This window comes from Myotis daubentonii, chromosome 8 (genome assembly GCF_963259705.1).
Source record: "Myotis daubentonii chromosome 8, mMyoDau2.1, whole genome shotgun sequence".
Classification (NCBI taxonomy): Eukaryota; Metazoa; Chordata; class Mammalia; order Chiroptera; family Vespertilionidae; genus Myotis; species Myotis daubentonii.
This window is the reverse complement of record NC_081847.1, coordinates 19,409,825-19,424,542: the sequence shown is the minus strand read 5'-3', so window position 1 is coordinate 19,424,542 and position 14,718 is coordinate 19,409,825. Positions and strand designations below refer to the sequence as shown.

At 46.2% G+C, this 14,718-nt stretch overlaps 1 protein-coding gene across 1 annotated transcript in view; it reads left to right on the top strand.

The window, feature by feature from the left end:
- Window positions 1–14,718, top strand: part of PCSK2 (proprotein convertase subtilisin/kexin type 2) — a 259,436-nt gene that overhangs the window by 228,428 nt on the left and 16,290 nt on the right. Inside the window, exons 9-10 of the mRNA XM_059705485.1 lie at window positions 11,088–11,303; window positions 13,609–13,709. Coding sequence (XP_059561468.1) covers window positions 11,088–11,303; window positions 13,609–13,709 — 317 coding nt within the window. The remainder of the gene's footprint in view (window positions 1–11,087; window positions 11,304–13,608; window positions 13,710–14,718) is intronic.

Here is a 14,718-nt window from a genome sequence, read left to right as displayed (position 1 = left end):
CAGATGGGCCCCTTCCCGGCAGACGTGAATTTTCACTGAGAAGCATTTTTTGACATTCGAGGCCAAAAGAGAGTCAGGCGAGCAGGTGACATGTGCCCTCCGTGAGAATTTACGATGCAGATGGTGCTCGGTGCAGCACGTCCCTGGGTGCCTCCTGTCATTTTCCACGGACTTCTGAACTCTTCCACCGCGCCTCACGTCCGGGCATTTCTCTCTCCTCCATCTGTAGCCTCCCCTGCTGCATCTCAAAGGGCCTTTTCAAGTGTGACTGCTCTGCAAAGCATGCCAAGCACGCCAAAACCTAAGAGAGAATTTGTTATGACTTATCTTCAGATGACAGCATGTAAATATTTTAGAAAGTAAAGCGCGGATGATAAAAAATACATGGCTTCTCATTTGACTTTCCCCCAGGCTGTAGGGATGATTCTCTCCTGGTTTCAAGGTGACACTTTTGAAGAGTGTTATAGAATTTTGTGAGTGGTCATGTATTATACATTCCTGTTATATATTTCCTCCCCGTTATTTCAGTTGTCTGGTCTCCTAGAAAGAAAAACCCACCTCTGCAAGGTGGTCTCTACCTAAACAAAAGTCAGATAATTACCTTTGGCACAAAGGCAATTCTTACGCTTGCCTTTGAACCTCAGCCTCCTGCAGACAGGTTTTGTTTGACCAACATCCTATCTAATAAAAGAGAAACATGGTAATTGGCGTATGACCGCTACCCTTCCCATTGGCTAATCAGGGCGATATGCAAATTAACTGCCAGCCAAGATGGCGGCCGGCAGCCAGGCAGCTTGAAACTAACATGAGGCTTGCTTGCTTCAGTGACGGAGGATTCCAACGTTCCCCGCCTGCCTTGCCGGCCTCTGAGCCTGCAGTTTAAACATTGTAACAAATATAGAGGATAAACAAAACCCCAGAAACCAGCTTTCAGTGAGCCGGGATCTCAGAGCTGGAGTTGATACAGTGTCTCGATTATAGAACCCAGCAGAGGCCTCAGAGCTGGAGCCAGAGCTAAAGCTGGCCCAGAATTAAAAAAAGAGAGAGAAAAAGGAGCAGTTGGGAGCTTCAGTCGGCCTGAAAACAGCCCTCAGCCCCTCACCCAGACTGGCCAGGCACCCCAGTGGGACCCCCACCCTGAAGGGTGTGTGACCAGCTGCAAACAGCCATCATCCCCTCACCCAGGCTGGCCAGGCACCCCAGTGGGGACCCCCACCCTGATCCAGGACACCCTTCAGGGCAAACCAGCCGGCCCCCACCCATGCACCAGTCCTCTATTCTATATAGTAAAAGGGTAATATGCCTCTCAGCACTGGGATCAGCGGAGCCTCGAGGTCTCCCAGCACTGGGATCAGTGTGACAGGGGGCAGCGCCCAAACCCCCTGATCGCTCTGCGGCTCTGTGTGTGACAGGGGGCAGGGCTACAACCTCCCTATCCGCCCTGCTCTGTTCATGACAGGGGAAGGCGCCCCAACCTTTTGATCAGCCCTGCTCTGTGGGTGACATGGGGGAGCTCCCGAACCCCCTGATCGCCCTGCGGCTCTGTGTGTGACAGGGTGCGGCGCCCCAACTCCCCAATCGGCCCTGCTCTGAGCCCGACCAGGGGCTGCACCTAGGGATTGGGCCTGCCCTCTGCCACCCGGGAGCATGCCTAAGCCAGCAGGTCGTTATCTCCCGAGGGGTCCCAGGCTGTGAGAGGGCACAGGCCAGACTGAGGGGCCCCCCTCCCCCCCCCCCCGAGTGCACAAATTTTTGTGCACCAGGCCTCTAGTCTATATGTATAAAACCCTAATATGCAAATAGATTGAACAGCAGAACCACCGAACTGGTTGCTATGACATGTGACCACCACCAGGGGGCGTGCACAGAACATGATGGGTGCCAACCACGGTGGGATGGTGGAGCAGGTGAGTGGGGGAGCCAGGCCAAGGCTTCGCCAGTGGCTGTCATCTGGGCAAGCCTCTGGTGGTTACTGAAAATTCTTTGCTCCCACACGCCATGGTCCCGCCCAATGCTTGCACCCACTGACGGGGCCTGGCACCGGCCCCAATCACTTGGTGCTGTCAGTGGGTGTGAGCAGCGGCTGCCAGCCCCATGGCCCCTGAGGGCTTCTCCACCTCCCCCTGCTCCTGAGGGGCAATTGGGGCAGCAGCCGCCACTCACAACCACTGACAATGCCGGCCCTGCTCGCACCCACGGCTGGTGCCGGCCCCAATTGCTTCACGCCATCAGTGGGTGCAAGCAGTGGCAACAGTGGGACTGCTGGGACCAGGGGCCATGGTGGGAGGGGCCCGGCAGGGGCACGGAGGATGGCAGCCTTGTAGCCCAGTTCCTTTCAAGGTGCACAAAATCATGCACTGGGCCCCTAGTAATGATAGAAAGGAAGAGGGATACCTTGCTGATGTATCTCAGTGGTTGAGTGTTGACCTGTAAACCAGGAGATCACAGTTCGATTCCCGGTCAGGGCATATGCAGGCTTGATCCCCAGTGTGGGGCATGCCAGGAGGCAGCCAATCAATGATTCTTTCTCATCATTTATGTTTCTACCGCTCTCTCCCTCTCCCTTCCTCTCTAAAATCAATAAAAAATATTTTTTAAAAAAAAGAAAGAAAGGAAGGAAGAGGGAAAGGAGAATAAGAGACTTTGCTCTGGAGTGTCCTGTTTGCCACAGACCCCACCACTCCCAATTGTATCACATCTGCTTCTCACAAAAACATCACCTACCTGGATCCTTAGGGATTTGAGTTTGCATCTCCAAAGTTTGCTCAATAAATACATGAGGAGGCAACAAAGAGCAGATGAGAGGAAGGGAAGAGGAAAAGTTTTCCTTTGTCTCAATGTTTTCCTCTTCATTTCATAGTCCACATGTTGAATTTACAGTTAAAGCAATCTTCACATTATATATGGGAAGTAGGTTACAGTCAGAGACCCCGGGATTATGAGATCTCTAATAAGTAACTTCTTAGTCTGGGACGCCCCAGAAGAAGACCCTGAGACAAGGATTGAGTTCAAGTAGTTAATTTGGGAAACAAGGGACCAGCAGTAGTAAATAGGGAGGTATGACAGGGAAGTAAAGGACCAATAAAGGGTGTGCTATTGAGCCAGCTATCGCTGTGAGCAACTGGAGCATAATCCCATTGGGAAGCTGGCAAACTATTGTAAAACACACACTGAGGTTATCCCACCAGATGTCAAGGGAGCGGAGTAAACGTCACTGTCTAAGTAACTGACCCAGCGCTTTCAGCCCAGGGGCAGGTGTGCAGAGCAGCCTTCAGACTCTTGGGAGAAAGCCCTTAGAGTCCAGCAGTTCTCAACCTGTGGGTCGCAACCCCTTTGGCGGTCAAATGACCTTTTCACAGGGGTCACCTAAGACCATCCTGCATATCAGGTATTTACATTACGATTCATAACAGTAGCAACTTTCAGTTATGAAGTAGCAATGAAAATAATTTTATGGTTGGGTCACAACATGAGGAACTGTATTTAAAGGGCCAGAAGGTTGAGAACCACTGCCTTAGACCAAGAGGTGCCTGTGCTGGTATTTGGAAATCCCCAGTGCACAGAATATATAAGGTCTAAGGGATATGGCCGATACCCACTGCCGCCTCGGCTACAATCTCCAACCTGCAGTTTGAGTAAAACCTAATCTGAGTCCTAGGGCCATTGCTCTCTGGGTCTAACGGACCAGCCCATGTATTTGCTGGGCAGAAAAAGACGGAGCCCTTGCGTAAAGACTGATGGAGCAACAAAGGCCAGCATACGGGACACAGTCTCTTATGTCACGCTAACAACCAGGAGGAGAATTCAGGTAACACTCGAGGGCCTTGAAAGTGACAGTTGATTCATGAATTTCTTTCCACATCTTGAGGAAATGCAGCCACCCAGAGCACCCCTGACATGTCTTTGGCTGGTTCCAATGACTACACCCCAACCTCGTATTAATCACACTCAGAGTGCTACCAAAGAGAAAAGCTTAAGACTATTTCAGGACAAGGCCATAGGAAGTCCTTGGAGGTACCGATGAGACAGAGCACCGATTGTTTATTCCCTGGGGAGCTGCAAAGGGCACACGCACAGATCATCAGGCCGGAATGTACCAGAGAGGGGTCACTTGCAAGAGATTGGGTCAAAAGCCACCATCCAGAAAAGGGAGGCAGGTGGAGGGCTGCCTAGGGAGACAGTGATTAATCCGGAATGGGCCAGGCTGGTGCGGCCTGCTGGAATTTCATCAGAGCAGTGGTCTGACACAGGGGCAGCAGGTGCCGAGGCCTCTGGCGGGCAATGAATGCCTCCTGCCAAGGAGCTCTCAGGAATTCTCCAGGAGCCGATTTATGCCCTAAAGCCAAACGAAGGTTCGCAGCTGAGCAGGGCTGCCACAGGGAGGACTACAGGTTCAGCCTCTGACACGGGTATTGCAGCTACAATCCCTCCTTTCACTTCTGACAAGAAACGGAAGACAGGGTCGGTGGACTTCGGGTGATGGCACCATTCTCCTTTCGGCTTTCCCGGAGATTCTGACACCCTCACCCCACTCCTGGTGGACTCCACAGAACCCGATGCGGGCACCAGGCCGGCTCTGCGATGCCCATAGCCGGCTGCAGGGCCAGCCATCCTCTCTCTGCACCTCTCCTGAGGACTTCTGGGCACCATGGATTTACACTCCTCAGTGTGCTCCATGGGGAGTTAACACCCCCGGGGCAACCATCAGCCTCCCTGTCCTGGTGGCAGGTTCACTAGGGGTCTCCCAAGGGACTGAGCTCACTTGCCCTCAGGGAAACCTGCTCATCAGCTCACGCTGGGTTGTCATTTCTTCCTCCTGTCTCTTGCTACCCCACCGCTCACTAATGCTTCTTGAGACCATCGCTCTCCAAATTAACTACCTGCTCTGGATTCCAGGTTCAACCTCAGCCACGGTCTGGGTGCATGCGGGAGGCAACCAATCCATGTTTCTCTTTCTCTCTCCCCTTCCCTCCCTCCCCCCTTTCACTCCTCTCTCTCTAAAAATCAATGGAAAAAATATCTTCAGGTGAGGATTAACAAAAAAAAGAAAGAAAATGATGTGCACTGCAGTACTTTAAAACCTAGAACTAGCCTTCCATGTATGTCTAAGTAAAGGAGTAAATTATGGAATGGCTATTTAGACTAATAACAATTATGGTGCAAAAGAATATTTAATTGTTGAGGAAAGGTTAATGATATAATAGTAAGAAATACATTTTAAGCAGAGCCACAAAAGTGGATATATTTTTATGGCCCCAATTTTATTATTAAACCTGTTCTTATGCTTTGCATTTATATATAAAACTTTCAGGAATCCACAAAATATCACCAGTGATTTCCTAATCATGGAAGATTATAAAGGATTTTTTTTTCTTCAGAGTCTATATACTAATTATTCTACAATGAATGTGATTTTCACAATAAATATACAATAACCTTTTAAAGTCTATCAGTGTTATATTACGATGTCAAGATGACTGGAAAATAGTATAATTGAGTGTCTAGGAAAAGATAAGCTAAACCAGAAGACTGGCCTCCAGCATCTGCAGATAACACCACTGGGCCAGGTCCTGGTCTGGCATTACCCCGGCTCACTGGGCATTGGTTACCGGGACTGATTCACTTTAGCCCTAAGCTCCTCAAAGCGGGATTTTCACCTCCTGGGATCTAGGTGTATGCTAGGGACACACACAGCCAAGCTCTAGCTGGAACTTTACCTAGACTGATGGTGAGGAATTTGTGACATTTTTATATTATGAGCACAATACAAAATCTGCATAAACTTTTTTAAAAGGTTGGGTTTGTGAGAGACTCTTTAGGCGATGCTCTGAACACCAGCGCCTGCACACTCAGTGTCCTTGCCAACAGGCTAGAGCAGTTTCCCCGCCTCGGCACATGGACACTTTGGGCCAGATCATTCTTCGCTGTGGGGACATGGGGGACTGTCATGTATTGTGAAAGTTGAGTAGTCTCCCTGGCCTCTACCCACTAAAGGTTAGGAGTGTATACCTGCACACACAGTTGTGCCCACCAAAATTGTCTCCAACAGTGCCAAACACCTCCTTGGGTGCAAAACGCCCCTCGTTGGAAAACACAGTAGTTAAATACAGTCGGTAGTGCCTGGGTGAACATTCTCATTTGGTGAAAACTCTAGCGAGGCACTGATTCTGCTAATTGAGAGACTGATTCAAAGACAGAATTCAAAGTGGAGCTGCACCATGTGCTAAATTTCATCTAAATGAATTTGCCATCTTCAAAAATAATAATAATAATATTGTATGTCAAATATATGTCAATAAAACAAATGTAGTAGGGGAAGTAGAAGAGGAGCAAGCAATTCCAGTGTCAACAGTGCAGACAGGTCTGACTGCCATTCTATTCTCTGACTCTTGTGCTGCAGAAAAAGGGAGACCCTCCCCCCACCACACACACACCCCCAGGGGACAGCCCACTCTCCCAGGCCCAGCTCCCACCCACAGTGCAGGCTCCTGAGTCATCCCTGGCTGGGTGACCACCACCCACCATGCCCCATTTGGGTTTTTGGCTTTTGTTTACCACTTGTTCCCTGGATAAAATTCCCTCGGTTGAACTGCCCAGTATGGTAATGTTTGCCTGACTGACTCTTGAGTGATGGTGTTCAAAGTTAACTTGGGGAAAATTGACATCACTGGGGTGCTGTCCTTTTATCCAAGAACATGATGTGTTGTTGTGTCTTTCCAGTAGGTCAAGCCACGGAGTTTCTTTTCTTTTTATTTATTTATTTTTTGGGTTGAGAGAGAGAGAGAGAGAGAGAGAGAACAAAAATCCATTTGTTGTTCCACTTATTCATGCATCCATTGGTTGCTCCTTATGTACACCCTGACCGGGGATCAAACCCACCACCTATTGTATCAGGATGATGCTCTAACCAACTGAGCTACGTGGCCAGAGCAGTACTCCCATAGAGTTTCAAAGTTTTATTTGGTCTTTTTTCCAATTTGTTGCGTTTCTTCCAGAGTATTTTATCCTTCGTGTAGCTAGTGTAAATGGTGCCGCCACATAAGATTGCTGTGAGGATTCGATAGGTCAACATACAAAGCACTTACTAGTAGACTGACCCCTGACACATACAGTAAGTGCCATAGAAGTGCTCGCTATGGCTGTCCTCCAACGAACTGTTGTTTAAATGTGGGTCATAGTAGTTTTGTGTCTCGATTGCTGCCCAGTTGCTGTTCAGGTGAAGCCGGGCAGAACTGGACCTTAGGGCATCATTTTAACAGGGTTAACCTAAAAAGAAAAGGCCAACGTGAGAGGCAACAAGAGAAACCCCAAGGGTTGTGGTTAGGAGACTAAGGCAAGGGATATTTATGAGAAATGGAAGGGCAACATTTACATCAATAAGAAGGAAGGGAGGATAACATAATGATGCTACTTCTAAAGAATTTTCTTTATTTCCAGTCCGAAGTCACAGTATCTGCTTTCTCCTCATTTTTTTTTTGCAAACGTTGTTTGAGATATAATGTTGCTGTAGGCCCAGTCCAAAGGTTAGTGCCCTGTTTTCACATTCTAAAGGTCTGAGGGGTGCGAGGGGCAAGGCAGTTCTGACCCCATTGGGAAGTGGCTCTGTTTAAGTTATTTTTACAACAGGAAAGTGCAGCGTGCCAGTAACAGACCTGTCCCACACTCAGTTCTCAGTCCTCTTAGAGATGCACTATCCCCACTCATCTGCCCCAGAACTAGGGTTTTATCCTCATTGGTCTATCTTTTTTTTTTTAATTCTTTATTGTTTAAAGTGTTACATAAGTCTCCTTTTTCCCCATTGACCTCTCCCCAGCCACCCCACATCCTAGCACATGCCCTCACCCCCCTACGGTCTGTGTCCATTGGTTAAGCTCATATGCATGCATACAAGTCCTTTGGTTGATCTCTTACCTATCACCCCCCGCCTTCCCTCATAGGTTGGACAGTCTGTTCAATGCTTCTGTGACTCCGGTTCTATTTTTGTTCATCAGTTTATGTTGTTCATTATATCCCACATATGAGTGAGATCATGTGATATTTATCTGTTTCCAACTGGCTTATTTCACTTAGCATAATGCTTTCCAATTCCATCCATGCTATTGCAAATGGTAAGAATTCCTTCTTTTTTACAGCAGCATAGTATTCCATTGTGTAGATGTACCACAGTTTTTTAATCCACTCATCCGCTGATGGGCACTTAGGCTATTTCCAAATCTTAGCTATTGTAAATTGTGTGGCTATGAACATAGGGTGCATATATCTTTTCTGATTGGTGTTTCTGGTTTCTTGGGATATAGTCCTAGAAGTGGGATGGAGTACTGGGTCAAATGGAAGTTCCATTTTTAATTTTTTGAGGAAACGCTATATTGTTTTTCCACAGTGGTTGCAACAGTCTGCATTCCCACCAGCAGTCTCACTGGCCTGTCTTACCCTGGAACTATTTGGTTCTAATACCCAATCATTAGAAACAAGGATATAATTATTATTGCCTTATGTGTTCTCTCTTGCTTAGAAAATGAAACTTAACATTCCTAGGAATCAACGTATTCCTGTGGGCAAATAGCATACTCCAATACAATACAAATAACATTTGCTGTTTACTCTTCAGAAACAATTGCTCTCTGTGTATCCGTGAGCTAAGCCACATAACAAACTGCCCCAAAACTTAGTAGCTTAATAACCACCATTTAAGTTTGCTTACAGCAGGGGTCCTCAAACTTTTTAAACAGGGGGGCAGTTCACTGTCCCTCAGACCATTGGAGGGCCGAGCTATAGTTTAAAAAAAAAAAAACTATAAACAAATTCCTATGCACACTGCACATATCTTATTTTGAAGTAAAAAAACAAAACGGGAACAAATACAATATTTGTATTTGCATGTGGCCCGCGGGCCGTAGTTTGAGGACCCCTGGCTTACAGTCTACAGCTTGGCTGGGTTGTTCTGCAGACCTGGAACAGCCTCAGCTAATCTCAGCTGGCCTCGCTCATGCATCTGTGGTCAGCTAGAGCGGGAGCTACAGACTGGTCTAGAATGGCCTCCCTCGCAAGTCTGGCTGTCAGCAGGGGCAGTGAATTTGACTGGGCTATCTCTGTCATCAACCTCAGGTAACCTCGGATTTGTCCCCATGGTGCAGACAGAGTTCTGAGACAGCAGAGGTGTATAGGGCTTCTCGAGACCTGTGCTCAGAACTGGCACAGCACCACTCTCCGCCACAGTCTGTGAGCCAAAGCGAGACTACAGGCCAGCCGGAATCAAGGGTGGGGAGTGGACCCCTCCTCTCGGTGGGCAGGGCTGCAAAGTCATAAAGGGAACCCTGAAAAATGAGTCACAATCAATCAAACACTCTCCCCACACCAAGGCGAGAACGCTCTCAGCATTGATTTCCTTTCAGCAAAGGTTGCTTGTCTCACCAGCAGCCCACCTGGGAACTGGTTCAGGGGAAAGATCCATTACCCTCGTTTGCATATGTTTCACTTTCAGAGGCTGCCATTTCTGACAGTGAGCCCACATCTGAGTCTGTTTGGGAGTGAGATTCCCTACACCAGCTGTCAGGATGATCCATTTCTCTCTCCGTCCTGGTTCCTGTGAGCAGTTGCTTACTTTGGTGGCGTTTTCCAGTCTAGATTTACCAAAGACTCTGAGGATAGTTCTCAGCTAGTGGTTGAATAAATCTTTGTTAACGTATTGACTCAATCAATCACAGGCTAATTAACTCCAAGTCCTGTTAGAAGCGATCGAAATGTCATTTCTCATGGTCAGAAAGGAGGTGGAGAGAGCTTGGAGGTAGTCCAGTCATCTTCTCCCGCTTCTGGCATCTCTGCCCTTAAAAAGCACTGAGTCAGGACTGTGGGTGCCTGGGGCCAGGCAGGAACAGTCTTCCTCTGCCACGGATTCTATTTGTCTTCTCGCCCCTATTTGTCAGAACTGCCATCCCTGACGAGGGCTACCTAGTGGCCTGGGCCAGGCTAAGGAGAAGCGGGAGGCTGTACACGGCTGCTCCCCTCCCACACGGCATCGCTGCGCTCCCCTCCTCCACTCAGCCCAGGGGGAAAACAGCAGCCCAGCCCTCACCCTGGATCTGAATACGGGAAACCAGAAGGAACGGCCACTCCTGGGGGCTGTAAGTGGAGAAAATACTCCTAGAAACAGGGAACGGCAAAAGTTCTGTTCAAGCCAGGAAAGCAACACTAACCAGTATTCGTGACTAGGCTTGGCATTTACAACTAAGGAGCATATGGTAATAACATTGTGCATATCATTATGTATTTAAAGTTATTTTTGCTCTGTTTTACTTGATCATATTAGACTCCCCTCCTATATTCTGTGTTTCTGGCATAAATAAAATGTCATATTATATCATGTTTAAAATTTTTGGTATGATCCAATTGGGTAAAAAATTATATACATGTATGAAGGCATATATATACATGTATATATACATATGTATACATGTATACCTATATTTGTATATATGCATGTAGTACATGTACATGTGTGTGTATGCACATATATGGTTTGTAATATTTATACATTTTAGCATAAGATGTGTATTTTATTATCATATCTACATATATGTAAATTTTATATAAACAATATGTAACTATATATAAAATAAAAGATATATTTTTTCTACCTTCTATAGCTAAGTATAAGTATATATGTATACTTACATTTTTGTTGAAAAATGACTGAAAGGATGCATAAGAATTGGATAATAATTATTTCACCTAGGGGGATTTTTCATTTTCCTTTTCATATATTTTGACTTTTTAAAAGCAGTTCATTTGTAAATGTTACCGAGATTCTTCCCGTTTTTTCTCATCACCTTATTCCCAGTTTAAATTGTAAGTTCGGCTGACTTTATATACTGAATCCTTACTGGGGGAAAAAATATTCTTGGTGCCTCACTAGAGGGTAGTGGTTTTCATGGGCAGACAGAACCAAATCCACTCATTTGGTTGAGCTGCTGAGGAAGCTCAAGTCCAGTCCCCCCGGATGGGGAACCCCCAACACCTGGCAGGACCCCCTTCAGCCCCTGGTTCCCGCGGGCGTGGGCGTTGGCAGCATCTCTTCTGTCCTCCCCCAGGGCCGAGGCGGCAAAGGCAGCATCTATGTGTGGGCCTCTGGGGACGGCGGTAGCTACGACGACTGCAACTGCGATGGCTATGCCTCAAGCATGTGGACCATCTCCATCAACTCAGCCATCAACGACGGTAGGACAGCCTTGTACGACGAGAGCTGCTCCTCCACCTTGGCCTCCACCTTCAGCAACGGCAGAAAGAGGAACCCCGAGGCAGGAGTGGTGAGTGAGGCCACTGGCCCTCTGTGAGGTTGTGGAATATAAGGTACTGTGACGTCATGCACGGACACCGAGATGTCAAGGGAGGAAAGGGAGTTACCCACTTCCCTAAAAAGTCAGCACAGGTTCTGAGAGGAGATCCATTCTCCTCCAGGCCTAATAATGCTTTGTTAACAAGGTAGAGAAATGTAAGACATGAAAATATACATAAAAGATATAAATATTTTTTCTATCTTATATAGCTAAGTATAAATATATATGTATACTTACGTTTTTGTTGAAAAATGACTGAAAGGATGCATAAAAATGGATAATAATGATTTCACCTAGGGGGATGTTTTTGAAAGCACGGACGTGATGACCCCCTCGCAGCTCATTTTCCACAGATTGTCTTTCTTGAAGTTTATTGTTTGATTTGCAAGTGATGACCAAGCCTGCTTTATCAAAAAGTTGTCCCGCCAGATCACTCATAAGGAAAACTAATATAAAGAACTGGGTCACCACATAACCACCCACCAGAGCCAAGTATTACATTAATTTTTTTTTAAATCCAAGGATGGACTTTTCTGGGTCTATAAACCTCCCCAAATCAGGTACATGTGTATTTTCTCAGGGAAAGAGTAGTAGGTTTCATCATAGGTCAGTGATTGAGAAAACAAAATATTAAGAATCACAAACTTAGATTTTTTTTAAATATATTTTATTGATTTTTTACAGAGAGGAAGGGAGCGGGATAGAGAATTAGAAACATCGATGAGAGAGAAACATCGATCAGCTGCCTCCTGCACACTCCCTACTAGGGATGTACCCGCAACCAAGGCACATGCTCTTGAACAGAATCGAACCTGGGACCCTTGAGTCCGCAGGGCAACGCTCTATCCACTGAGCTAAACCGGTTAGGGCAGATTTTTTAATATTTTTAATTGATTTTTAGAGAGAGAGGGAGGGAGAGGGGGATAGAGAAGCATTGATATGAAAGCGGACCAAGCCCAAAACCCAGGCAAGTGCCCTGACAGACTGGGAATAGAACTAGCAACCTTTCCTTGCACAGGACAACACACAACCAACCAAGCCACATTGGCCAGGGCCAGACTTAGATTATTAATTGCACTTTTCTGAGCAACTCTTCCTTGCTGGGCAACTAGGTAAAATGGTGAATTTTCCAAACCCCTTGGAAATAAATCTCTGTAGAGTGTAATGAACCCTTTTGGATCTCTTCCTCTCTCTGGAACGTTCACTCACAGATCAGCCTTTCCTCGGACCTCCAAGCCAAGAATTTGGGAGATGGTTCAATAGACCCACTGAGTTAGTTACACGCTTCCCTACAGACAAACAGAGGAAGAAGGAGAATTCCTGTGGTTCATACATGATTTTAATGAAAATCTGGCCCTCCCAAACATTGAAAGTGAGGTTTTGGTTTTTCTCTTTGTGAAAGTTCTTTAAAACTCGGTTGGTCATTGAGAAGATCTCCCCTTTAAGAAGAGTTGTGGCCGAAACCGGTTTGGCTCAGTGGATAGAGCGTCGGCCTGCGGACTGAAGGGTCCCAGGTTCGATTCCGGTCAAGGGCATATACCTTGGTTGCGGGCACATCCCTAGTAGGAGATGTGCAGGAGGCAGCTGATCGATGTTTCTCTCTCATCGATGTTTCTAACTCTCTATCTCTCTCCCTTCCTCTCTGTAAAAAATCAATAAAATATATTTAAAAAAAAAAAAAGAAGAAGAGTTGTGGAGGTGACCACTCACATATTCGTTATCTTGGCTCCAAATGTCTCAGAATCTTCCTATGAATTTCAGAGGGAGAGGAACATTTTCTTTTTAATGGCCTGTCCTTTTAGGCCAGCCTCAGCTGAGCCAGAGTATTCCTCCCTCTTTGAAATAGTGCCTGAATGGAAAATAAATGTTAATGCAATAGCCCTTGGGCTTTCTGAAAAATGACCCCAGTGCAATAAAACTCTTGGCTTGTGCCTCTCCACCTATCATTTCTCATTGTAGAATCCAGAAAATGTCTCCCTAGTCTCTGGAATAGCTGCAGATAGTGCTTCTCGGAGCAACTAGCTTGCTTTTATCTTGTGGACACTGTAACTCTAATTGATTGTGTGTCTCTTTTTGCATAGGCTACTAGGAAACTCAGATAAAATGCATGGTTCAAATAGATATATGGGTGCTAAATTTAGCTTTACCTTCATCTTAATCTTCTTCAGAACAAGGAAGAATTTAAATTTTTTTAAAAAAAATAGATAATTCTCTGCTCCATATTGTTTTGGGATTCAAAATAGTGTGACTCATTGCTCAATATCTTCCCTTTCAGGCAACCACAGACTTGTATGGCAACTGCACTCTGAGGCATTCTGGGACATCTGCAGCAGCTCCAGAGGCCGCTGGAGTGTTTGCTCTGGCTTTAGAGGCTAAGTATGTTTCCAGCTCGGGCTGAGGGTCAGCTCTGTAAGGTGGACTAACATGTGTCTCTCCACCCAACAGTAGGTGTCCATGGAGGCAAAAGTGGATGCAAGAGCCTTCCAACAGTCAGGGTCAATGAACTCTGGTGGGCATTTATAAATGAACCATGGTTCCTAAGTCACACAGATACACACACACACACACACACACACACACCCCACAAAACTACAATAGGCCCACTTAGAATCCTGCAGACAAACAGAGGAAGGAGAATTCCTGTGGTTCAGACATGGTTTTATTGAAAACCTGGCTCTCATAAACATTGAAAGTGAGGTTTTTCTCATTGTGAAAGTTCTTTGAAACTCAGATCATCATTAAGGTCTCCCACTTAAGAAAAGTTATGCAAGTGATCACACATATCCATTATATTAACTCAACATGTCTCAGAATCTCTCCATGAGTTTTTGATGTAGGGTAACATTTTTTGTTTATTTACTTGTTAATCCTTACCCGAGGATATTTTTCCATTGATTTTTAGAGAGAGTGAAAGGGAGGGAGAGAGATAGAGAGAGAAAAACATTGATATGAGAGAGACACATCAATTGGTTGCTTCCTGCACGTGCCCTGACCAGGGCCAGGGAGCGAGCCCACAACCCAGGTACATGCCCTTGACTGGAATAGAACCCAGGACCCTTCAGTCTGTGGGCCGATGCTCTATCCACTGAGCCAAACTGGCTAGGATGAGAAACATTTTTTTTAATGGCTTGTCCTTTTAGGCAAGCTTGAGCTGAGCCTGTTTATTCTTCCCTCTTTGGGAGTGCCTTGCGTTCCTGAACAGAAAAGAACTGCTGATACAATCACCCTAGGAGAGTAAAGGACACTGACACCCCACCACACATATCAGCTACTTGCTCATATACCAAATAGGGGCATGTAGGTTGTCTCTTCTTCATAAAAACTTCTCTTTATCCTCTGATCCCGTGGCTATTTTATTCCAATAATACTCACCATCAGCTAAATG